The 26,456-nt window shown below is 50.9% G+C and overlaps 1 protein-coding gene across 2 annotated transcripts; it reads right to left on the bottom strand.

Moving 5' to 3' along the window:
- Positions 1-4,214: 4,214 nt before the first annotated feature.
- ZFYVE27 (zinc finger FYVE-type containing 27) lies at positions 4,215-26,280 on the bottom strand. 2 transcript variants are annotated; one of them, XM_080823131.1, is made up of 12 exons: positions 26,135-26,280; positions 24,221-24,418; positions 20,163-20,233; positions 18,481-18,667; positions 15,792-15,887; positions 15,335-15,447; positions 14,463-14,602; positions 13,805-13,876; positions 12,103-12,247; positions 7,207-7,253; positions 6,823-6,904; positions 4,215-5,837 (listed from the first exon to the last, which is right to left on the bottom strand). In XM_080823131.1, exons 2-12 carry the CDS (start codon positions 24,415-24,417, stop codon positions 5,773-5,775), a joined length of 1,215 nt encoding a protein of 404 aa, XP_080679257.1. In that variant the 5' UTR covers position 24,418; positions 26,135-26,280; the 3' UTR covers positions 4,215-5,772. The 2 variants fall into 2 exon arrangements, with proteins under 2 accessions (XP_080679257.1, XP_080679256.1); XM_080823130.1 differs by lacking the exon at positions 26,135-26,280 and adding an exon at positions 25,642-25,837.
- Positions 26,281-26,456: the final 176 nt, after the last annotated feature.

Consider the following 26,456-nt stretch of genomic DNA (forward strand, 5'->3'; position numbering starts at 1 on the left):
CAGAAAATACACCCCTCGGGGCGCCTGGGTGGCTCAGTGGGTTAAAGCCTCTGCCTTAGGCTCAGGTCATGATCTTAGGGTCCTGGGATCGAGCCCCACATTGGGCTCCCTGCTCAGCAGTGAGCCTGCTCCCCACCTCTCTCTCTGCCTCTCTGCCTACTTGTGATCTCTGTCAAATAAATAAATAAATGAAAATCTTAAAAAAAAAAAAAAAGAAAATACACCCCTCCCCAAGGGGTATGTAAGCCAACAGCAGGGAGAAGACATAATAAATTCCAAGCCCATGCTGGGTGGCAGGCACTATTCCAAGCACTCTGGGATTCTTATTTTTTTCTTTTTAAAGATTTTATTTGTTTATTTTACCGGGGCGGGGTGGGGGGAGATAGGGAAGATAGAGCAAGCAAGCGACCCCTATGAGAGGGGAGGGGCAGAGGGGGAGAGAGAGAGAATCCTCAAGCAGAATGTGTGCTGAGCACACAGCCAGACACGGGGCTCAGTCTCACAACCCTGAGATCACATTGACCTGAGCTGAAATCAAGAGCTGGACGCTCAACCAATGAGCTACCCAGGTGCTCCTCACTCTGGCTAATTTAAGCCTGCCAACAGCCCTCAGAGGTAAGCATTACTATCCCCGTTTTAAGGAGGAGGCTGAGGACCAGAGAGGTTCGTGAGCTTACTGAAGGACACACTTCAGAGTACACAGTAGTGGTACATGTAGTGGTACTAGGACTTGACCCCAGGTTCTCAACCACTATACTACCGTCTGCAGCGGGCAAAGCCTGGGGGGAGGACAGAGAGCAAAGCCTCGGCCACCCTGCCTCACAGGAAGATTTCTGGGAGCCCTGCTCAGGTCCCACTCCAAGGGCCCTGACAGCAACAGAGGAGCCAGCCTCTGACTGCGGCTTTGCTCCTGACCCAAAGCAGCCCACCCCTGACCCCGCCACCCCTCCTATCAGCATCCAGGCTCTTGAGGCCCACAAAGGAAGCTCACAACCCACAACTGTTTAGTCGGCTGTAATCCTGGCTAAAGTTCACTCTTTGGGAAATCCAACGTGGGGGGTGGTTGCTGCTGGAATGTATGTGGCTGGGACCCAGTATCCCAGCCCAGACAGCAAGCTCTGCTGGGGCCCTGAAGAGAGCAAGCAGCCAGGGGAATCCGGAATCCCCAACCCCCAGCTGTGCCAGAGAATGGAATGTGCTGCTCTGGGGTGTTGAAACGGACCCAACCAAGGGGGGTGGTGCTGGGGCGGGGGAGCTCCTGCCACAAGGCTGCCTCTGTTCCTCTGGACGCTGAGCCCACTTTGCTAGGGCTCGGGATGGGCAGGCTGCTCCTGTCAGCTCAGTGGCTCAGAAGATCCTGGAGCTTGTGGGGGCAAGGCAGAAACAGAGGGGAGTGAGCCAGGATTGTATGTTCACCCAAAGTTTCTCTGATAATGCCTCTACAAGCACCTGTGGCACAATTCACACCCCAGTTCCATGGCTTACTAGCTACATAACCTTGGGCAGGTTAACCTCTCCAGGACTTTGTTTCACTCATCAGTTAAATGGACTTCATAACAGAACCTAGCTTCTGGGAATGTCTTGAGGTTTAAAAAAGAATGACAAGCTCAGCATGTTGCTGGCACAGTACTCAATAAATGTAGGTGTTGGGATGCTTGGGTGGCTTAGTCGGTTAAGCATCTGCCTTCAGCTCAGGTCATGATCCCAGGGTCCTGGGATCAAGTCCTGCTTGATTGGGCTCCTTGCTGAGCGTGGGTCCTGCTTCTCCCTCTGCCTGCAGCTCTCCCTGCTCCTGCTCCTGCTCCTGTCTCTCGCTCTCTGACAAATAAATAAAATCTTTTCCAGAAATTAATAAAAAACATCAAAGATACATAAAAGAAAAGAAAAGTAGGTGTTATCATGATCTCAGAGCCTGCCACCAGCTACAAGATAGATGCTGGAGCCAGGGCCTCTCAAAAGTGGTGCCTGGAAGGTTCCATGAAGACAAGGGCATGAAAATGGAGCTTCGTCTGGCTTTAGCCCTAAGGGCCAGGAGATCGACAACTACAAATCCTGAAGACCCCAGAAACCAATTCAAAGTCTGCCAGGGCTCACCACAGATTGCCCTCCATCCCTACCAAACCACAAAAAGATCAACAGAGCCATCAACTCAAGCCAGGCTGTGAGTGCTGGCTGTGTCCCAAGTCTGTCCCAATGGGCACCAGAGCTGGAGCACAACCCGGCTACTACTCCTCCCAATGGGTGCCAAAGAACAAACTGGAGGCATCTTTTAAATCAGGCATCCAATTCTATTATGAACAGTCTGCCCTCCCAGCCACCACACGTCCAGTCCTCTCCACGCTGTGGACCCCCGCCAGCTGCAAGACACAATCCAACCTCCACGGCTTCATTTTCCCGGTGGTACCTGCACCTGCAAGTTGTCGCTCCCAAGGCTGCTCTCACTGAGGCCCTCACACACACTGTAAAGGGACAAAGAGGTGGCCCTCTGCCCTTTGGTGGGAAGACCCATCCAAGACCCCACGATAAAATCTGTGCTTCCCAAGGTAGCCCGTGTCCCAAAGGCTACTCGTGCCACAGACTACTTCACCAACATTATGCATCATTTTTGTTTTTCCCCAAAATAAAATAGTATTGTCTCTGCTTTTTCAAACTACAGTCTGGCCTCAGATTCTTTCCTGAATAATAATCTAAGATTAGTCTCTGGTTTAAAAACACATAAACCAAAAATTGTTCTAGGCCATCTGGGACAGTCAGATTGCCAGAATGGCAGGAACAGGCTGGCCTTTGAAAATCACTTCCTGTGCCCCAGGCCCAGTGCTCCACGCCTGGAGTGGATGGTCTCGGGAACTCCTCACAGCAGCCCTGTAAGGTACAGATCAATATCATGCACTTTACAGAGGAAAATAGCACAGAAATGCCTGGGGTCAATGCCCCTGTGGCAATTCACTCCAGCGTGGCTGCCGCTGATGCAGAGGAAGGCCAAGTGCGGGACTGGCCACAGCAGTGCCTACTTCTGACGGCCACCAGACTGGCCCTGGCTAACACAAGCTGCTCCTGCTCTGAAGAAGGCCCCCCCTCTGACAGCATGGGGAAGATGCCTCTTCAAATGGATGTGCTGTCCTTCCCAAAGTGAGGGGCTGGCCTGGACAACCTCTGAGCAGCCTTCCAACTGAGCCACCCAGGACACGTGCCATGCACAAAAGCGCAGGTGCAGCCCCGGCTGCCTCTCCCGTGGGCCTGCACCATCGTTGCTGTCCTTTGGTTCCAAGGCCCCACTTTGCCTTCCTCCAATGTCTTTGCTGTTCCTCTGGACCCAGGCTGCTGAGGCCACTTTGATACTTTTTCAAGAGAACACAGTCTTCTGTAAAAACTGCCAGGAAAAGGTCCTGCCTGCTTCCCTGTCTCTCGAGGCCCCTCGGAGCTGGGGCTCCCCCAGACTAGGGGAAGTCCCTGAGCTAGGCAGAATCCCATCTGGACCAGGCCACTGCCTCTGCGAGCTGCACGGGCATGGGGCCATGAGAACACGGCTGTGACCTAACCTCAGCTCTGATGCAAGGTCCTGCCCTCTTCGCTGCCCCAGCCCTCCGTCTGGAAGACATGGCTTATAGCCAGCTCTAGTCTGCAAAGTACCATGCCAAAGTTCACTGCCCCTACTCAGCTTCCCTTGGCCTCAGTGTCCTTATCTATAAAATGGGGGTGAACAGTGCCTACTTCATAGGACCATCATTAGGCATAAGTAAAATGATGTGTATAAAGCTCTCACCACTGTGCCTGGCACCCAGTATACAACCCACAAATTCTGCTTTCAGAGAACCGCTTATCTGTCCTGTCTCACAGCCAATCCTCTTCTGGCTGGCTCTCAGCCTCCAGAGCGCCGATCCTTTTTTGCTTTCTAAGAAGGATTAGCTAAAATCCTTCCGTTCTAAAGCCTGCACCACTTAGTGTTTGACTAGTCCTGGTCCTAACCCCCAACTGCTCACAATCTGGTCACAAGACAGAGACTCAAGTCAATCCGACAAACACGTGCTGAGCCCCACCTGCATGAGGCACAGCGTTCCTCCCCCAACCCCCCCTGCAGACCCCCGGATGGCAGCCTCCACACCCCCTCCAGCCGTGTCCCGCAGGCACAGTGCAGGCCTGCAAACTCAGCCCAGGGCAAGTCTGGCTCTCTAGCCTCACAGAGAGGGTTAGCGCAAGGACCAGGACAAAAACGTCAGAAGCTTGAGGGCCTTTTTATTGACAATTCTCCATATACACAGAGATCCTTTTTGTTCCTCTCCAGTGTAAATAAAGCACAGAGTATTTAACTCTCATCTGTTAACAAAGAAGCCCAAGGAAGGGGGTACACCAAGGCCTGCCTGGTTCCCTAGGGACTTGCACCTTCCTGGTCTGTCACAGGACCCTAGCTGCCCAGCCCTAAGTAGCCCTAGAAAGCTAGCCTGGGGCGGTCTTGTCTCCCCAGCCTGCCTCCTCAGACACCTGCTCAGCCTCCTATGGGTCCTGGGTCCCCAGCAGCCCATGACTCCAGGGAGGCATCCTGGGACAGAAACACCCCCTCCTCTCCATCCCATTCCTTGGGGCACATGTTCCCAGGAACCATGCAATAAATAAATAAATACTTCAAAAAGGCAGAGCAGCTCCAGGGGACAGGAAGGATGCCCGAGCCCGCTCAAGGCTTAGGAAGAGATGCTGGTGCCCTAACAGTCCAGAAGTGAACATAAAATTATTGAAGAGGGGATGGGGACCTCAAGTGGCCTTCACCCCTAAGTGAGACTGTCCTGCTGAGGAACAGCATCAGAATGGAGGACCCAGCCTGGAGGGATCCTACACTTCCCAGGCCCCCAAGGGTCAAGGGCTTCAGGACCTCTGCTCTCCCTGCCTGTCTCACACTCCATGGGACAAGGGGCCAGAGAGGCAAAACGTAGCTCTGGGCCAGAGGAGGGGTACCTGAGGCTCTGAGCAGGAGAAGTAAGAGTAATCTGAACACCTGGCATCTACCCAGTGGAGTGTCACCAGGGTAATATGTGGGCTGAGACTCTGCAAGTCAAGGTTTCTGCAAGGTGGGTCTGATGTCCTTTGAGCTGCTGGGGCTCCCTATGTTTTGCTCCACTTAATACTAAAGGATTCTGACAGGCCCTCCTAGACACGGCCTCCTCTGGGAGAACATGGAAACTTCAACCCTCTTTCTAGGACTTTTGGTCTTATTAGCTCTGGCCACACACCCTCTGGTGGGGATACAATGAGATCCTGATGCCTGAAGGGACATTCAAACAGCAGAGTTGGGCCATGCCATGCCCAAGCCCTTCTGCAGGCTCTCAGAGGCCAAGGGGCTGGCCCAGGAACAGCAGAAGAAGAATCTCTTCTCCCCATCTCTGATCTGTGGTCTCCTAGAATTGTGAGGTGTGAAGAGACGCCCTGATGCTCAGAGACCCCTAGAGAGACCAGGCCTAGCTCACTACTGCCCTCTAGTTTATATTCCCCGCCCAGCTCTGAGTCCACTAATTCAGGACAGGACAGAGGAGGGCAAACATGCCAGGCTCTCCAGGGGCTCCTCTAACCTCTGGGATTTGAGAACTGCCATTTACTAGCCGTCCGCAAGAGGGGAGAGCAGCTCCAGAACCCAGCTGGAGACAGCGAGGAGAGGAAAGGGAAGCCTACCTAGCGTTCAGGCCACATTTGCCCAGCACACACCACATGGGGCTAGGGATAGGAGAGTGAGGTCTGCTGCTGGTCCCAGGGACCGACGCCCACTTTACACCCCAGCCCCTCTTCTCACTTGCTCAAGGTCTGGTTACACGAGGCACACACAAACACAGTCTCTCTCTGGGCTTCAGGGGCTGAAAAGGAGGAAGAACTTGGTGAGACGCTTCCTCATGTCCTTTGGTTCATGACCCCCAATACTACTAACATTTCCCAACCCCCAATGCCCCACACAAGCCACCCACCACCCAGCCCACAACCTCACTAACCCAGCTCCCTAGCCTGCCCTCAGACTCCACTTTCCATGGGGACTGGGGACTTCAGGAGTGACCACAGCAACAGCAGGCCTCTCCCCCAGGTGCCCTGCATTAGAAATTATTTTGGTACCAACAAAACACCACTAAAAAGTTCTTTAAATAAAATACCAGAAGAAAATTTTCCAACATGTTTTAACGGTGGTTATCCCTAGGTAGTAAGATTACGGATTACTTTTTTCTTCCTTCTTCTTCTGTATGATAATCTCCAAATTGTCTAGAATGAGCCTATGCTACTTGCATGACCAGAGAGAAAACCAGAAAAGCCTCAATTTCAGATTACAGCACGTTAGAGGCAGTGTGCAGAACGTGCTTCCACTACTTGTAGAACCTACATGTGTGTTTGCATTTACCCTCGTGCACATGAATCCCTTCCTTTATCTGTATCTTTTGCTTACAGTGAGTATGTACAGCTTTTTCATTTTGTTAAAAGTGTTACCGAGTTAATGAGAAAAAGAACAAAATTCAGCACAGTGGTTTCCTCTGGGGAAGGCAGGGCGGTGCTGGGGAGCCTGGGTGGGGGTGGCTACTGCTCTGTTTTTAACTTCAGCGAAGCAGCCACAGATATTCAGTATTATGTCTCATAATTCAGATACATTAAATATATTCTTTTGCACGCATAAAATACTTCGGTGTTTTGTTTGTTATAGGACAGTGGAGATGTTTCTCCAGGGCAGACAGGATCCCAAGTCCCCCTGCCTTCTCACTGGCCCCTTGCTCCCTTCCCACACTGCAGCAGCCCTTGGAGGATGCAGGAACCAGCCAAGCCCTTCCAATGCCCTGACCCCTGGCCGCCTGCACCACTCACCTGTGGCCCCCATGGAGGACTTGGGCACCTTGAAGGAGCAGCACCGAGAGCAGAAGCTGTTTCCACAGTTACTGCAGCTCCGCTGCAAAGAGCCATGGTCAGTATCAGATGCGTCACCCACACCCAAAGTCCCCCTCCTCCCATCAACTGATCTCACCCAAGGAACCTGGGACTACCATAGGAATGGGGAGGTGCCCAAGTGGAGCAGGGCAGAGCAAACACGACATCCAATGGGAAGACTGGTGAAGGTGTGGTCACAGGGACAGCAGATCCCCGCTCACCTGAGCAAACCTCAGACCCCAGGCCCAATGTGGCCCAATGACTCCCCACTACTCCCCTGCATCTCATCCCAAGTTCCCACAAACTACCCTCAGGGAGACTCACCCTCTTCTTCAGCACTGAGAAGGTGGCCGAGCAGCCCGTGCAGTTCCCTGACAAAGAGAGGCAGCAGCTCAGCCTTGACCCAACCCAGGGCTCTCGACTCTCACCTGCTCCTGGCTCTTCTAAATGGGACCACTCAGGATGGCAGCCCACCCCAGACACCATGCCTGGGAGCAGTAAGCAAAGGAGCAAAGTCCAGGGCACCTGGGAGCTCAGTCAGTTAAGCATGTGCCTTCAGCTCAGGTCATGATCCCACAGTCCTGGGATGGAGTCCCATATGAGTCTCCTTGCTCAGTGGGGAGTCTGCTTCTCCCTCTACCCCTCCCTCCCACTTGTGATCTCTCTCTCTCATGCTCTCTCACTCTCTCTCTAAAATAAGGAAATAAAATCTTTGATTTTTAAAAAAAAGGGAGCAAAGTCCAGATCCGGAGACAGAAGGGGACTCAAACTAAGAAGGAAATTCCCAGGGTGCCTGGGTGGCTGAGTTGGTTAAGTGTCTGCCTTCGGCTTAGGTCGTGATCTCAGGGTGCTGGGATCGAGTCCCACATCGGGCTCTCCACTCAGTGGGAAGTCTGCTTCTCCCTCTTACTCTGTGATCTCTCTCGCTTTCACTCTCTCTCAAATAAATAAATAAAATCTTAAAAAAAAAAAAAAAAGAAAACGAAAACAGAAAGAAAATCCCCATGGTCCCTGAGAATCCATGTCTCCAGACTATACACAGCTGCCGGTTCATGTGCCCTCCTAGGACTGAGACCCCACCTGCAGGTCCCACCAAAATTGAAAAGATTCCCACAGAATCTGCTCCTCAGAAATCACACCAAACTGGGGGTGGGGGGCGGGACCTGACAGGTATCCTTCGGAGAAGGCAGATCCAATGAGCTCAGATGAAACCTGCCTGACACGACCCTTTCCTAAGTGTCTCCTTAACAAATAGACTGCCCACAGGTAATGCGGAAATGCCTAGCACCCCAGACTCCTGCTTCCTGTCATCTGAAGATTCCAGGAGAGGAGCTCAGAACCAGGCACCTTCCAAGACGATGTGCAGGGCAGGGGCACAGACACTGTGAGTGGTGGGCAGGACAGAGCAGGGCAGGGCCGCAAGAGACTCCACCCAAATCACCACCCACAAAATGATCAAGTTTCCAGACCATGCCAGAAGAGTCAGCAACAGCTTAGCAAGTGCATGGGAGGAGGCAAGGGGTACAAGAAGAGATGAAGGACAGGGAGAAAGGGAACCGACGGTTCTTTCAGAGGCCGCTGTGCTCACCACCCACCCGTGCTCCCAGGAAAATTGCAGACGGAAAAGGTGGCCTGCAGCAAAGATACAGTCTACAGAAGGGGGCACATGCCAGTGAATGAAGGGAACCAAAAGGCAGAGGCAAACTGAGGCCTGAGGAGAGGAAAGGCCGCACTGTGCCTGATGGCTTCACCAAGCTCCAGGAACAAAAGCAAACCCTGAAGAGAACAAGAAAGGTTCCAAGGGCTATCCCCAGGAACCCAGGCTATGGTCTGAGGCAAAAATCTCCATGCAAACAGGGGGCACTGTGGCAGGGGAGAAAGCCTGGGGGTCCACGGTGGGCATGAAGATGCTCCCGAAAGGGGCTACAGAGCCCAGCCCCGGGACTGTGGGCCCAGAAGGAAGCTGAGTTGGGTCCTGAAAACACTTGGGAGTGGATAATAAGGCTACTGGAGTACGTGTCTACAACCTGAGGCCCAAAGGCCTCCTGCGACCTGGCCAGAGCAATTAGGAGCTTCAGCACCACTAGGCCTCTTGAACCACCTGTGTGGCCAGGTATGGAGCCCCGGGCCTCACCTTCAAGCAAAGGCCCAGAGGTATATTGACAGCTACACATGGTCCCTTCCTGTCCCACCAGAACCCCCTGTAGCCCTTGCTACAGGACACTCCCTGTGTTTAAGGAAAGATGGGTCCACCCAAGCTAGAGCAAGGAGAAGCCTGAGGCCAAGGCATGTAAGGTGAATGCCATTGCTGCCAGTTAGCTCCTGGCCTCTGGACAGCACAGCAGGGGCTGCTGCCCTGATGCCAAACCAGCAATCAGGCTACTCTAAGACTTCGTCCCCCACACAAAGAATGTGGGCAAAGCAACCCACCTTGGGGTACCCAGGCAGCTCAAGCAGTTAAGTGTCTGACTATTGGTATAAGCTCAGGTCGTGATTTCATGGGTCGTGAGATTGAGCCTCTCCCTCTCTCAAATAAATTTTAAAAAATCAGGGCACCTGCGTGGCTCAGTTGTTAAGTATCTGCCTTCGGCTCAGTTCATGATCCCAGTGTCCTGGGATTGAGCCCCCTCCCCCTGCCCTGCCGGGCTCCCTGCTGGACAGGAAGCCTGCTTTCCCTCTCCCACCCCCCCACCCCCCGCTTGTGTTCCTGCTCTCACCATGTCTCTCCGTCAAATAAATATATAAAATCTTTTAAAAATAAATAAATCTTTTCTATTTTAGGTTTTATTTATATATTTGAGAGCGAGAACATGAGTGGGGACGGGGTAGGCAGAGGGAGAGGGAGAAGCAGACTCTCTACCAAGCAGGGACCCCAGTGCAGGGCTCGATCCCAGGACCCTGAGATTATGACCAGCACTTATCAACTGAGACACTTAATCAACTGATCCGCCCAGGTGCCCCAATAAATAAATCTTAAAAAAAAAGAAGCAACCCATCTCTGCTTCTCCTTAGCAAAGGGGACAAGGGCACAGGGCAGAGGATTGGAGCCACTCAAAGACTGACACTCAGGCCCAAGTCCAGGATGGAACATCAGGGCCAAGCATCCCAGGGGAGCCATGTGGTCTGGTGAAACCAAAATGTACTCACTGCACATGCCTGAGCCAAGGAGGGCTTAGGATGCTGACACCAGCTCAAAACAGGTATATGGAGGAGAGCAGACCTGTTCCCTTCCAACATCTACCGACTCTCCCTGCCCCCACCCTCAGCAAAGGGCCTGACTCACCATGTAATGATGCCACGGGAGCAGGAAGGAGCCTAAGATTGCGTGGGCCCTGCCAGGGTAACGGTCAAAGAGCCTCTGGGACAGAGCAGGGCCACGAAGAAGCCCCTGAGCAGCCTGTCCTCATCTGTCCCTGTCCCTGCCCTCCACGGGCAGCCAGAATGCAGTTGCCCTGAATGTGGCTCACCTCCCCCTGGCCTGTGGGAGCCAGACCCAGGAGCAGAGCTGCTGTACCTGCCCTCACAGCAAGGAGTCTGAGAACATTTCAGGGAGAGGACAGCGAGCAGTCTTAAAGAATGGGAATTAAGAGAGGCTTACAAAAAAGCAGCATTTTCTGCCCTTGCCAGCCTCATGTGAACCTGAAAGGCCTTCACCCAACCCAGCTGGGATTACCTGAACCAAAAACCAAGTATTAAAATAAGACATAAAACCAGAGAACTTCCGACACTAAGGCAAAGGGAGCATAATGAGTGAGAAAAAAACAAAAGAACACAGGAGCCAGATCACATGGCTTGGATTTGAGTCATAGTTCGACCATTAACTGGCTGAAGACATAAGGCAAATCACTTTTTCTCACCTGAGGTTACTCACCTGCAAATGAGAACGTCTAAAAGCCTTTACTCAAAATTCATACACATGGATGAATCACGTGCTAGAGCAAGAATACGAATTCTTGCATAGTGTCACTTGGAACTTCTGGAACCCAGCTGCTCCTAAGTCCCTAAGAACTGCCTGTTCCTATCGCATCTACCATCTGGACTAGACGAGACCGTGTACGTGCAAGTGCACTGAACGCAGTGCCCCGGAGAAGTCTGTGATCACCACAAACAAAAGGGAACTGGAAATGACTGGGGCGCACTCACAGAGCAGAAAGAAAAAGCATGCCCAGGACCTCTAATCCTAGAGAACAAGGGCCCTGGTGCCACAGGGGCAGGAAGGCAGGCCCCTGGATGCCCTGGGCCAAATTCCTCAAAAGAACCCCAGGGCTTCTCCCAGGGTGCAGACCCTAGAACGCACTCCCACCGGAATAAACAGCGCCGCCCCATCCTCCTGGAGGCCGACACCAAGCACAAGCAAGGCTCCTCCTCCAGACCAGCATGACCCCCAAGTCACCTGCTCTCTTCAGCCAGAACTTTATCTGGTTCAGCAACCGCTCTCCAGGTCTGAGCCAGGTTTCCCACCGTACTAACAGTCATGTCTACCCTTCTCCAAAGCTGCCTTCCTTGAGCCATCCCGACCCCCCAGTAAAATAAGGACTGGTCAGTCCACAAACTTGGCTGAGGAGAAGGGACCTCGGGGTTCTATCATGTGCAGAGGAAGATACTTTTTGCTTCAGCTTGTTTCAAGCCAGACAGGAAAGATCCAGACAAGCTGCTAGGCACCTGCGGGACGGACCAGGACCCCTCATGTTCACACCCCCCCCCCTTACTAAGCAACTTACTGTGACCCAGCCAGCACTGTGCTACCACTTAATAAGCATCACCAAATTAGAGAACTCCAAGAACCCCATGAGATAAGAACTGTTATTACTGCCGTTTCTTAGAACGGGAAGCTGAGGCACAGAGAGGTTATATCGTTTGCTCAAGGACACCCAGAAGAGCTGGGATTTACCCCAGGCAGTCAGACACTACATCTTGTTCTCAGCCATCCTGCCACACTGCCTTCTGGCCCTCTGCCTCAGGATGACACCGCTCTCCAACCCTGGAGTGGCGTTTCTGGAACAGAGCGCCTCAACTTCCCTCAAGTTAACGTTCAAGGAGGTCAGAGGAACAAGAAGGAATGCAGACTCACTCCCTTGGCAGTGCCAGTTTGTCTGTTACCCTCTCCGGGGCCCGGGCACATGGCGTTACTCCTTGCTCTCATCACAAACCAGTACCCACAGTTCCCAAACTCTGGCCCCACGACACCCACGAAGCCCCCTTCCTCAGGCCTGGCCATACCGAAGTTGTTGGAAGGGCAGCGTTTGCGGAGCCGCTCCGTAAGCCGGGACACCTTGCTGCGCAGTACCTCATTCTTGCTCAGAAACCCATTGTCCTGCAGGACCAGCTCGTCTTCCGCTGGACACGGGGCACCTTCGTCATCCTCCTGTGGGAACAGCTGCTTCCAGTCCTGCCCACCTCGTGGCAGGGCTCCGGGAGCCACGTGCAGAGGCCCCCAGGACAGCATACCCCACGAGGCACGGGGCCAGCCGGCTCGGTCAGCCTCCCCCTGCCCGGTCCCCGCCCACCTCACCAAGGCTCCTACTTACCAGCACCACCAAGTGAGTCTCCTGCCTCCCAAGGTGTGCGGGAGAAGGAGAGAAAACAGAGAGAGATAGCAGGAAGAAGGACGCCGCCAGGAGGGGTCCCACAGGCCGAGGGAAACACAGAAGCACCCCTGAGTTCTGTCTGAGCGCACCACAGAGGCTGATGTCCACAGAGGTCCCCAGGGGAGGAGCCCAGCATCACATCAGCTTGAGAGAAGCTGGGTACTACGGTTTCTCAAACTGGGTGTGATAATTCACTAAAAGTAGCTCATGATTTCAATAGAACAGAAAATTTCCCTTAGAATGTTATTTTCAGAAAACTTTTGCTCCATTTAAGTTTTACACATTTTGCAGACCTAAGTGTGAATTAGGCCAAGATGTAAAATGTGTTCGCTACTGTGGGTCAGGAACAAAAGAGCCCGAAGGCCCTGGCTGTCCTCACTCCCTCCACCACCACACCGAGATGCACAGTCTACAGTGGCATGCTCAAGTCTGGGAAAAATTATTAAGCAGCTGAAAATGTAAATGCGGATGTGGGTGAGGTTGAGGTGAGAGGGAAGCGGGCTAGGGTAAATCACAGGCCCGGGGCAATGCACAAGACCCCTTTTCTCAATACTGCAATTTCCCCCTTTACAGAGAGATGGAGAAATGACGTCCTGCTCTATGGAAATGCAACAGCACAGCTGTGACAACAGCAACCACATAAGCACTCGGTGACCGGGGACAAGAAGGGTGGGGGCAGGGGCTTTTCTAAAGGGGACAGTCACTCCTCCGCCACACTGACCACTGCACACGCGGGACTACCAGAACTGCTGACTGTTCAGAGAAACTGAAAATCCAGACTTATCACTGAAATCTCTCCATTTGTAAATGTTTTTAAATCTTGGATGCCAAATAAAATGCTTCTGCAAACTACCAGCTTGAATCACTGTCTTAAAATCAGGAAGATTCTGACTTAGCCCTTGGCCTGCAACCACTTTCTCCAGCTTCCCCCTCTCTACCCCGCCAAAGAGACATCTTTCGAACCTCATTCTGCATAAGAGCAGTGAGCGACCTGGGCCAGTGCCCTCCCCAAGTCTGCCTTCCCCACAACCAAGGCACCAAGCCCAGAGTCTCCAGCGTAGCTGGTAAATGATCCAGCCCCCACCACAGGGCACTTCCCAGAGGCTTCCAGAGCCATCCTTGCCCTTAGCATGCATGACAGAGGAGTAGGTCAGAGAATGGAAGGAAGCTCAGAGGCACCCTTTCACCCAGTGAGCTCTAGCTCTCAAGTTCTGGCTTCTCATCTGGATAAAGAGAACTGAAAAACTTGGACTTGGGATGTGAGAAGCCACCCAGCTCCAGACCAGCTGGCTTCCCGCCTGATCAATAGAGGGTGGTAAGGAAGGGCCACCCACCTCAATCGCATCTTTGAACTCCTCATCGGGCTCAGCCTCCTCGGCCTCCTCCACACTGCCGGGCGTGAGGTCCTGGGAAGAGAGACTATTACAGAAGGAGAGGGGAACCCTGCCCCCAAGGCAGAGGCCACCAGCTCCCTGGAGCCAACACCCAGGTTCCCTAAAACATCCATTCCTGCCCCAGAGGAGATGGCACACATGCGAGAAAGAAGTCATGAGAAGGAGGGCCCTCTCTGACCTAGAGGGACAGGGACATGGGCGCAAGACCACAGATGGCCCCACGGTGGCTGCACAGTTCAGGTGCTAGAACCACAGGGCCTGGTCTGAGTCCTGCCCCCTGCCACACACACTGGCACAAGCACTCTGGGCCTCAGCCTTCTCCCATGCAGCAGCAAACCCTCTCATTCTCGGAAGCAACCTACACCTCACCCGGTTAATACCTCTAAAGTCCTTACATCAGTGGAGTAAGCATTCAACAAAGCAAGCAGTAGTTGTTATCATTACGCTTATCATTATTAAACATTTCTGAGAAGAGGAGGCCAGGGAAGCAGCAGGAACTGTAAAGAGGCCAGGAGCTCCGGGGCATGAACAAGCTGGGAACCAGAAGGCCCCATCTGCTGCCTGCAGGAGGCTCTGCCCTCTGGTGGGGGGCGCTCACCTCTGTGGGCGTGGGTGCAGGCGTGCAGTCCCACACAGCACACTTTTCCCCAGCCTCCAGCAGTGCCGGGCTCTCAAAGACGCTGTCTTTCTGCTTGGGGTTCAGCCGCTGCTGCAGACGTGCCCTGTACTCAGACACCACTGCCCAGGGCAAGAACAGAGTGGGGGTGCATAAACAGGATGGAATGAGTGGTGCTCTGGGGGTCCCCCTTCTACAGGTAGCTGGTCTCTTGCACCAGCAGCCTGCTCTCAGCTGCAAGAAAGTCACCCTCCTAACTCTGAAGAGATCACCTAACCTGAGCCTCGTAAGCAGAACAGAGCTACCCCTACCCAGCCCATTTGACGGCCATAGGGGATTAAATGCACTAAGTGTTCGATGAATTATGGCTTCCGTAACTAACCACCCAACTACAGGGAGGAAAACAAATATAGCAATCAACCAAACACATGTGGAAACCCAGGCTTCTGTGGCTCAGGGCCTCTCCAGACTGCCTCCCTGCTTTAGAAGCTATACGGCAGACTAGAACTCCAGGATCACTCGAAGTAGCCACTTCAGGTGGCTGCGTCCCAGGATGCGGGTGGCAGCACTGGGAAAACATCCCTCCCTCATCTCCCAGAAGCCACCACATCACATAAGCAGGGATTCACCGGCCTTGGGAAGGGAGAGGGACCCCCCACAGTAGCAGCCTCCCCTGGATCCCCCCTGACATCTCAGATGCAGAGCCCAGGAGCCCTCCCAGAAACTACCCTGGTGTGGTGCTGCCCCCTTGTGGAAGGCACAGCAAACGGATGATTAGCTGGAGGGCCCGACAAACACGGGAGCCTAACCTAGCCCCCAGAGCCTGAGCCTCTGCCCAGCTGTCCGAGGCTTACCTCGGAAGAACTCCACATTCCCCAGAAAGAGCGTGCTGTTTAAAAGGGCAAGGACCCAGCACAGGGGCAGCAGATAAAGCATGCAAACTGTGCCCAGAAGAGCCCCATAGAACCTGCAACAAAAGAGAGGAACCACGGCGTCAGAAACTCCTAACATCAGAAGGAAATCACTCTGGAACACAGCCACTCGGCAACGGGCACACTTCATAAACACGACATCTGCTAATCAAACGAGTGGGTGAGATTACATGGTGAGTTACATTTCTACTCTCAAAGTATTTTTACCACACCTAAAAGGTGACTAAACAAAAGCAGTACATCCCAGCCCACAAGTTCACAGGCAGGGTGAACTCACACACAGGAGCCTCAGAGGTTCTCCTCCCCTGAGCGAGGGGAGCAGGAGCTCCTGTGGCAAATCCCTGCAGGGCAGCAGTGGCGGGGAGCGGCGGCCACTCACTGTGAGGACGCGGTGGGGTTCTCCCAGTGCAGCACACGGTAGGCGGCCTCGCAGGTGCGGCACAGGCGGCTCAGGAAGGCCTCCAGCTGGATCAGGCTGTGGGCACAGGGCACTGCCGTGAGCCAGAGCTCGGGGCCACAGGAGCTAGGACCTCACGGGCATAGCTAGCCAGGGACAGCTGGTGTCTTCGAACCCAAAGAAGGGGCGGATAGCTCAGAAGAAACTGCATACATTTCAGGCCCCCTTTTGGACCCCTACAGGGATGCAAACAGGACAAATGTTCCCGCTTGGGTCTTTTCCTAGCTGCTGGGGTTGGGCCAGCTGCTTAACTTCCCCGGGGCTGAGAGACAATGAGGAGCAGGGAACCCCCCCCTCACAGACAGACGCACTACAGCTGTAGGATAAATGGCAGGAGAGAAAACACTGTGTCTCCACCTGGGCTGTAAGGCAGACTCACTTGGAGAGGTTTTTTAAATGGATCCACCCCCAGAAGCAATGAATGCATGCTGCACCCAGATCTTGGTTTCTGAAAGGCCCCGTGGAGAAATGGCTCGTTCCAGAGTGGGGGCAGCGCAAGCGTAAGATGACTCTGAATATCATATGCACTCAGAAATGATGTGTGGCTCCGTCGGTTGAGCACCCAACTCTTCATTTTAGCTCAGGTCATGATCTCAGGGTTATGGGATCAAGCCCTGCATCAAGCTCCGTGCTTAGCAGGACATCTGCTTAAGATTTTCTCCCTCCGGGCTGCGTGGCTCAGTGGGTTAAGCCTCTGCCTTCAGCTCAGGTTATGATCTCAGGGTCCTGGGATCGAGCCCTACATCAGGCTCTCTGCTCAGCAGGGAGCCTGCTTCCCTCTCTCTGCCTGCCTCTATGCCTGCCTCTCTGGCTACTTGTGATCTCTGTCTGTGAAATAAATAAATAAAATCTTAAAAAAAAAAAAAAAGATTATCTCTCTCCCTCTGCCCCTCCACCTCCACCTTCCCACCCCCATGGGCATGTGCTCCCACACTCTCTAATAAATAAATAAATCTTTTAAAAAAAAAAAAAGGATGGGACATATCAAAAGAACACAGAAGCCAGTTCAAAAGAGCTCCTACTGCCAAACCTAAGACAATCTGAGATCAAAATAATGACAGTAATGGATTAAAACCCATTAAATAAAATTAAGAATCTCGAGTTCATACAGATAAGATGGAAGAGCTCTTTCTTAGAGCGGATGCTGGCTAACAACGCCAATTAGAAAATCACCTTCACAACTATCACAGTAATAAAATGTTAAAGACAAGACCCAACAATGGCCATTTTACAGCAGAGAAACCTTAACCAAACGATCAAATTCAGCATCTCCCTTAACAGGACAGACTGACATCATATGCCTCCTGATACAATACACTGACAACACATTGCTTGTCATATTCCTGCAAAAAGGCAAAACCTCCATCTAATCATAAGGAGCCAAACAACCCCAAATTGAGGGAAATTCTACACAATAATAAGCTCATCCTATCTAAAAGTGTCAAGGTCATGAGAAACAAAGACTAAGGAAACTATTCCAGGTTACAGAAGACTAAGAAGACATAAAAACTAAATGTAATGTAGTACTTGGGACTGGATTCTGGATGAGGGGAAACGTATATAAAAAACCTTATTAATACCATTGGTAAAATCTGATTATGAACTACATATTAGATAATTACAAGAATGCTAATATTAGCCATGTAAAATTTCCTGATTTTAATTATACAATTATAAATACATAAGAGAAAGTCCTTGTCCTTAGGAGAGAAGTATTTGGAGTAAACAGGCATGACGTCTGCACTTACTTTCAATGGTTCAGAAGGAAAAAAAGTAACATGCAAGAGAAAAGCAACAGAGGAAGCCAATGTGGCAAATGAAATCACTGTTCTAGCTGGGTACAGGGAGTCTGGGAGTTCCTCTGTATTATTCTTGCAACTCCCATTTGAGTTTAAAGTCATTTATTAAAAAAAAAAAAAAAAAGGTGGGGGGTGTTAAAAACCACAGAGACCCAGACCCCACTCCAGAAAATGGACTCAGACAGGGGCCAGGCCCAGGCCTCCGTTTGTTTTTAACTTTTTTTGAAGCTTTGCAGTTGCTATGATTAATGTTATTCAATGGTCTTAACGTGGCTCTTTGGAAGTACCAGCTCTGTCACATTTAGGAAGCTTCCTGACAGTGTAGTGACAGTGACTAACCCTTATCGGACACTTCCTGGGTACCGGACACTCATTCAGTCTTCACAACCACCTATGAGGCAAGCCTACTATCATGCCATTTAACAGGTGAGGAACTCGAGGCGCAGGGATGCCACATGTTGCCACACAGCCGGTAAATGGAGGGCTGGGATTTGAACCCTGGCCGAGGCTCATGCATGCATGCGCTCCGTTAAGACCCTGAACTGTCTCTCTAGTGGAAAGAACACAGGTTGTTGTGAAATCAGCTAGATCTGGATTCTCATCCCAGCTTGGTCCCCTTTTTGCCGTGTAAGCCTTTTTCTTCATCCATAAATGGAGGATGCTAACAGTAGCTACCTCCCAGAGCTGTTCAAAAGATGAGAGGAAAGAACCCGATAGATGAGAGGAAAGAACGCCTCATACAATGCAAGCACTCTGTGGTGGCCGCTGCCACTGTGACCATCTCCCACCACCCCGGCCCCGTCCATACTCACAAGCTCTTCACCTCAGCCACAGCCTCTGGGCGAGACAGGCGAACTTTCTGGAGGTCCTCCTGCCTCACGCTGTGATACTTCCTCCGCATCAACTCTGACTCAGGCAGCCGTGCCCGGCAAACCTCCTGAAGGTAGCCCAGGAGGGCAGGCACTGAAATCATTAGGGCACCCACGGAGTACCATGCGCCTACGGATCAAAAACACTGCAGGTAAATGAGGAGCAAGGAGCGGGGGCCTCTGCCCACCAGAGGCCCACATACTCGCTCCCTCACCTCCTCCAGGGCTCTGTCCAAGAGGCCTTCCCTGATCACACTCTTCCCTGAAAGAGTGTCTCCCCTGCTCACTCTCCAACCCTTTAACCCAGCTTTATTTTCCCTCACAAAATTTTTCACCACATGACTGATTATAGGCATAGTTGCTTTCTCCTCCACAAACAGGCTCTTGAAGGCTGGGACTCCATCCGTTTGGTCACTACGATAGCCCCAGACTCATTTTCTTTTTGTTTTTTAACATTAACAAATCTACGCGAACACACAGTAGGAGGCTCCTGCTGGAGTCTGGCTGCTAAGACATCCCTGTGACTGACATTCTGACCTTTTGGGCCACCGGGGCAGATCAGAAGCCTATCGTTTGGCTTTTAGAATACCACAGACACACCACTGTGGACTGAGAAATGGGGAGGCTGAGAGAAAATCCAAAGAAAGACCTTCTTCCATGTAGCATGGTACCCCCAAAGCAAGCTAACAGAGCACTGGGCACACAGTAAATGCTAGTTAAGTATCTGTCATTGGACAAACAGAAAATGAGGTCTTATGTGAAAACTGGGTTTATTTTCAACCCACTGAATCCGTATCTCCATAGGAAACAAAGGAGACACTTGAGAAATGCAAGTTTGATAGAAGAATGAATACATGAATAAAGGACCCAGTTCCTCAGAACACTCTGTCTCAGGCTTTTTACACATTTCCCCCCAGGGGTTTAGCTTTTTCTGCAGCCACTTGTCAGTTCAAACAGGAAAAGGCCTGGGTCCTGGTATATCTTGCCACAAACAGTCCCCAGGAGACATCACTACCCAAGATCTCTAGAGCCACCCACCTGTCCACACATCTACCTCAAAGCCTTCATGCCACAGACCCCTCAGAGCTGGTGACTGCCCAGCAGCCCCCTCCAGGCTCCACAGCTGAGCCAGAGGACATCAATGGACATGGCAAAAATCTCTTAACCATTCACCTCCCTGGCACCTTCACCGCATGTCATGCCCTCACTGACCCTGGAATCAGCTTGGAAATAAAAATGGAAAAAGGTTAAAACACCAGCATTCAGTCAAGAAGGAAACAATAATAATAGCTACAATACACCGGCTCCTTACTCTGTGTCAGGCACCGTGCTAAATGTAATATACAGGCTACCTCGTTCCTCACAACCACTCTCTGAGGAGAGCACTATTATTATCCTCCCTTTAGAGATGAGGAAAATTAGGCCTTGACAAACAGATTAAAGAACGTGCCACCTCAACAATCCAGCCAGGATTCTAGCCCAGAGTGTGTCGCTTCAGAGCCGGTTTTCTGACATCAAGCAGACAGGGAAGGAGGCCAACTCCATGGCAAGACAAGGGACTACTTCTTGGAATTCCTTCCCACGTTCATTCACAAAAATCCCCTGCCCCTGGAATCAGTTCTTACCCTCATTCAAAGTGAGGAACAAGACGTTGAGGCCCAGACAGGTCAGCAAGGAACACAAAGGCGTCTGCCACCTACAACACAAGAAAGTCCTGGTCACTAAAGATGGCCACTCCTCCAATTTGGGGGTGAGAGGGTGGGAGGAGGAGACGGCCATCACGGGTGGGTCATCAAAAGGAGGAGCAAGAGGAGGGAGCCTGGAGCTCTGAGTGTCAAGGAAACATGCAAAGTGTCCACTAACGTGGATAGGAAACTGGGAGAGGAGTTAAGGTCACCCATTAGGCCCCAGGATAAGAAAAGGTATCCTCTCAGAACTAAAAGACCTGTGGAACTTTCTCCCAGAAGGAGAAAAATTTATAAAATACCTGTTAAGAAACCCAGTTAATACTGTTTAACTGTGTTTTGTAATGTTCTGGTCTCTTTAGGAGGTGATAATGATGAACTTTCTTCTTGAAAATGTTCACTTATTCTTTGTACAACTTCACAGGAACATATATATACTCACTGTGCAAGATTCATCTAATACAGAAATCAAAAGAACAGAACGTGAAGGATTTATGTGACCACGTTGTAACTTTCACTTATTTCTGAAATTGTAAGATCGTAACATGGCAATCCAAAAGGAGAAAAGATAATGAAGATTTTGTTTTAATAGATCAAAAAAGAAATGGAAACCGGGGTATAGCATTCTTTCAGCAGACATGCCCTAAGTGAACTGGAACAGCTGGAAGCACAGGCAGACCCAGCCCCCACCACCACCACCAAACAGCAGTGCAGAAGCCCCCAAAGAGGAAAGGAAGAAGACCAGAGACTTGAGTTGCTGAGGACAAGCAAATTCTGCTGGCTTCATCCCTGATAAAGGACATTTAATAGGGGAAAAGGAGCAAAGATGTAACAATGAAAGCATGGATACCTAAATTCTAAATAGCAGTGTAGCAGCGCCTGGGTGGCTCAGTTGTCAAGTGTCTGCCTTCGGCTCAGGTCACAGTCACAGGGTCCTGGGATTGAGCCCTGCATGGAGCCCCACATCAGGCTCCCTCCTCAGAAGGAAGCCTGCTTCTCCCTCTTCCACTCCCCCTGCTTGTGTTCCCTCTCTGGCTGTCAAATAAATAAAATCTTTAAAAAAAAAAAAAAAAAACCCAGCAGTGTAGCATTTATAAGGTCAGCCAACTGAGGGAGAGTCAAAGAGAAAAATAAACAGGTCTGTTGCTGGCAAGCAATGTATTCAGAACTTCAATGTATTTTCTTTTGCTGTGATTGAGTATTTCAGTTGCTAAATGAGGTTCACTGATTTACGTGCTTCTATTTTTTTGTGGGGGAAGGGAGGGCGTGGAAGAGCAGAGGGAGAGGGAAAGGGAGAATCTCAAGCAGACTCCCTGCTGAGCATGAGACCCTGAGATCGTGACCTGAGCCAAAATCAAGAGTCAGACACTTAACCAGCTGAGCCATCCAGGTGCCCCTTTTATTTTTTCATAAAAGTTATGAGTAAGGGAATGAAATGACCTCTGTCTGCCTTCCTCTGGAAACCCAGCATCCCCCACTATGCCACTCTAATTAGGCCTCAGAACCAGCTAGTGGCAGCTATAAGCATAAGAGCAAATTAAAAATCTGGTCTAAAGCCAACCCCATTTCAGAAATAAAAACATCATACAGCCACTCAAGTCACTTACACTATAAAGCCTCTCCCATTCTTTCTCATGTCTTTACTGACACTTTGGTCACAGAGATCCACCTACTAGAGTAGCTGATCCCAGAAATGAGGAGTCTTTTAAAAATCTACTGCAGCTCTAGGCTTCTGACTATCAGACAAAGCTCAAGATTAGGTCCCTCTTGAAAGTCAAATCCTCTTTACTAAGAAAAGAACAATCAAAAGCACAAACTAATCTGACAGCCATTTTCACAGACCAGTGCTCTGTCTCCCAGTGGCACAGAACCACAAGCTCCTGGGGGCTCTTTAGGCCAAATGCTGTTCCCCCTCCATCCAGCTTTAATGAATCACACCACACCCTCGGATTTCTAATTTCATAAAATGGAAAAGTCCGAACATACGAGTGCCAAGAAGCACTGAGAGACCAGTAGTAGAAAAGGTGAAGGGGCAGGCTGTATTTAAATTCTGTGCTTTGCCACAAAAGAGTAAAATACACATACATACACATACACCTGCGTGGGTGCACAGCAGAAAACCCCAGGGCCCATCCCCTCCACTAAGGAAGACTAAAATTCATTTCAGCTGGATGGTCATGGTGGGATTACAAATCAAGCCTCTCATACCATCCGGTGCCCTATCCCTTGCACCAAGGAGACAGTGATCTAATGGTAGAGAATATTGCTATGGAAGACAAACTACCTCACCTCTAGGCCTAATGCCATAAATAAAAGGGGTTCTGGGGGCGCCTGGGTTGCTCAGTGGGTTAAAGCCTCTGCCTTCGGCTCAGGTCATGATCCCGGGTCCTGGGATCGAGCCCCACATCGGGCTCTCTGCTCAGCAGGGAGCCTGCTTCCTCTTCTCTCTCTCTGCCTGCCTCTCTGCCAACTTGTGATCTCTATCTGTCAAATAAATAAATAAAATCTTTTTTAAAAAATGAAAAATAAAATAAAAGGGGTTCTGAAGGGAACAAGAAAAATGTAAGGACTTGTTCAGAGAGTTAAAAAATAAACCTCCCACTATTTCCAGACTGAGGTAAGAATGATATTCAATAGTACTCATACAGGTTAACCCCACTCCACTCACCCTATCTCTTACCTCTCTCAGAGGACTGGAGAGCTTGATGAAAACTAGAAGCTTCTCCCTTAGAAATAAACATGCATGCACATACCAAGTTTTACATGTAGTTTCAGGAGGTTCAGTGAGCCCTAAAGCCCCACTCACAGATTCTAAGATATAAAGGGCTGCTCTGCAGGACAACCAAGTTTTACGTGGCTCCGTATATTAGGAACACATGACCTTTGTCGGGGAGGGAGTATCACTTAAATATGATCCAACCTTTAAATCTAACTTCTAATTTGCACCATGAGGAAGCTACCAGACAAATCAAAGTAGGAAATTCTCCAGGACCATCAGCTCCATCTCCAGCAAGTCAGTATCATGAAAAGGAAACCATTTTAGATTGAAAAAGACTTAAGGGACATAACCACATAGAATGCAGTCCTGGATTAGAATCTGATTTGGCCAAAACATGACATTCTTGAGACAACTGAGGAAATCAGAACTGGGTATAAGATGCTATCAAGAAATTACTGTTAACTTTATTAGGTGTGATATTGCTTTTTCTCATTAAAAAAATAAAATAAACTGAAGTATTTAGGGAGTGGAATAGCATGTATCTGTAATAAAATTGTTTAAGATAAGAAATAGAGTGAGCTGAAAAGAGAAATAAGAAATCATAGAGGATTGGGACGCCTGGGTGGCTCAGTTGGTTAAGCAGCTGCCTTCGGCTCAGGTCATGATCCCAGCGTCCTGGGATCGAGTCCCACATCGGGCTCCTTGCTCAGCAGGGAGCCTGCTTCTCCCTCTCCCTCTGCCTGCCACTCTGTCTACTTGTGCTCACTCTCGCTCCTCTCTCTCTCTGACAAATAAATTAAAAAAAAAAAAAAGAAATCATAGAGGATGAAAATCAAAGCAAAATAAGAACAAAAAATTTGGAGCTCCACAATCCTAAATTAGCAAAAGGGGTACCTGCTTATTCACGGGTATTTGTATTTAGTATGTTCAAAATTACATCCTAATTTTAATATTAATTATGCTAGTACTGACAAAGAAGGAAAAAAAAAATCCTCCTTTAAGATTTAGAAGGCCTGATGTTCGAGGCTAGTTAGCAGTCCTGAGGTATAAGCTTACTGAACGACAAAGCAGAAACTCTGGTGAAAGACAATATGGTTCCCAGGGCCCTGCCTCTCCCGAGGTGGATCTGGAATCAACCCAGGGAACCAATGGACTTCCCAGAACCACTCCTCTCTAGGGCAGAAAGGATAACCCAGCAACTGCCTAAATGTTCAGCACAACTATGGAGCAGGAAAGCAGACGGTCTAGACGGTCAGAGCAACTCTGCGAAGTCTGTTACCTGAGCAAGTACCGGACACCGTCACCTGCATCCTTCAGGGGTTCCAGGTAGATCTCCAGCCTCTTGTAGGACAGAACCAAGTTGAAAAGATCAAACGCCGGGGACTTGGTAGGGGCAGATGGAGACTCCAGGGGAGCCTCGGGCATCACGCTGGGGCTCACCTCTGGCCCACTCCCCTCACGCTCTGATGTCTGCATCCTGCAACCATAATAATTCCTGACATTTGCACTGTACCCACCACCCTTCTACTTACATTAGTACATGTGGTGCCTATAATAAACCTGTGAGGTAGGAAGGCTTACAGATGAAATACCCATTTCACAGACAGAAGACATATTCAGCAGGATAAAGTGTATTGCCCAGATATAAAAATCCTGTTCTTTTCCCCAGAGATCCATCAAGAGTCTAAACCATAAAGACGGAGTATACATGGCTGCTGGGAAGAGGCAGTCTGATGTCTAAAAAGAAAAGATGACCTGGAATATTTTCACCTACTCTTGACCTGCTTAATTCCTACCCACCCTTCAGGTAACTGCTGAAACATTGCTCCCTTGATCTGAGAGGATCTTGGCAACCACCCCAGTCTGGAATGGGAGACCCTCCCCAATAATCCCAATCATGCACTTGCCCTAACAGCATTTATCCCACCAAAGTAAAATTTCGGCTTTCTTGCCGGTCTGTGCTTCTTAACTTGGAGCTCCACCAGGTCAAAAACTATGTCTTCCATTTACCACTGCTTCTGCACACAGTGGAAGGTTAATTAATGCTCACTGAATGAGTAAACGAACTGTCCATCTTCTAGGACTCCCATGCTTTCTCCTGCCCCACCACATCTTCTAAAGCTTCCTTCTCCTTTCTGTTCCCAACAACTTCCTGGACCATTTCTGCCCATTACCCTCCCTTTTCCCTCGAACCCCACAGGGCAGTCACCCCCTTCCCTAAGGCCCCGTTTCCACCTCCCCACTCCGATGGGGAGACCATCACCCTCTTCCTAATTTCAAAGTCCTACCCCAAAACCTAAAAAGAAAAGGAGGGGACGGACGGACGGAACCTTGACGCACATCAGCATAAGCTAGTCCCTCGCTGTGGACTGAGACCTGACGGGGACTGGGGGTGGGGATGTGACCAAGGGGCCACTGGGAGCCCAAATACCCGCAGGCGGAGCTCGAACTAAAGGATCCAGGGAGGGTGCAAGGTAAAAAGTCCTGGAGAGGGTGAAGGTGGTCAGTGCTGGCAGAGGCCAGGACTACCACCACCTCTGCAACCCACGGAGCCGGCTCCGGCCCTGCGGCCCAGACCGGGAAGGCCACGCCCAAAGTCGCTGGGCCAGCAGGTGGCGGCCCCCGCGACGTCCAGGCGCCCAATTCCGCACAGTCGGCGGAGACCCGGAGATGGGGCGAGAGAGGTGGCACTTCACCTACCCGGTCGCAGGGTTGGTGGGGGAGGGGCGGGGACGGCCAGGGACCACTGGAAAGGCCACTAGGCCCCGGAGCGTTTCCTCAGGCCCGCCCCACCCCTAGGACGCGCCTCTTCCAAGCGCCTCTCCGAAGTAGCAAACCCGAGAGCCTCCTCCGCCTCCCCCGCCGCCACAGCCGCTTCCGGGACGCGAATTGCTCTGCGGCGGCGTGTCCGTGACGTCATCACGCCCGCCCCGCCTCCCGCTCCAGCGTTTAGCTCCGCCCGCTCTAGCGCAGGTGAGCGCCCTCTTCAGCACTGCGCCTGCGCGTCTTTCCTCGCTTACCCCGCCCAGATTCAAGTGGGTCTGTGGGTGACTGCGATTCGCGAAGGATCGCGGAGCCCGAGGTTTACGCCGTGCATATCACCGCTTTGGTTCAAATCCAACACATTCGTCTAAGCAAGAGTCGAATGTCTGTACCCCTTCTCTGATTGACCCATCTGGGAGTTATCACTTACCCCTCCCAACAGCTGGAATGAAGACAGATCCGAATCCCCACACGGACTACTAAACTACAGTCGGAAATCCTCCTACTTCTTAGATGGGCCTGGCCTTGTTGCTGGTCCAGGCTTGTCTGCTTGGACTCGGCCTCTCCTCCTTCAGGATGAGTCTAGAAGTATAGAAAGATTTTTTTTTTCTTTAATATCTCAGCTACCTGAAATTTCCCAGGTAGTTAAGTAAATCAATAATTTACTCCAAAGGCAAATTTTGGTTTCTTTGCAATTCCTTGTTGGGTGGGCCTGGACCACTGGCCTCACACTGCCTGGGGTCAGTAGTATT

Source organism: Martes martes (assembly GCF_963455335.1).
Source record: "Martes martes genome assembly, chromosome: 14".
Lineage (NCBI taxonomy): Eukaryota > Metazoa > Chordata > Mammalia > Carnivora > Mustelidae > Martes > Martes martes.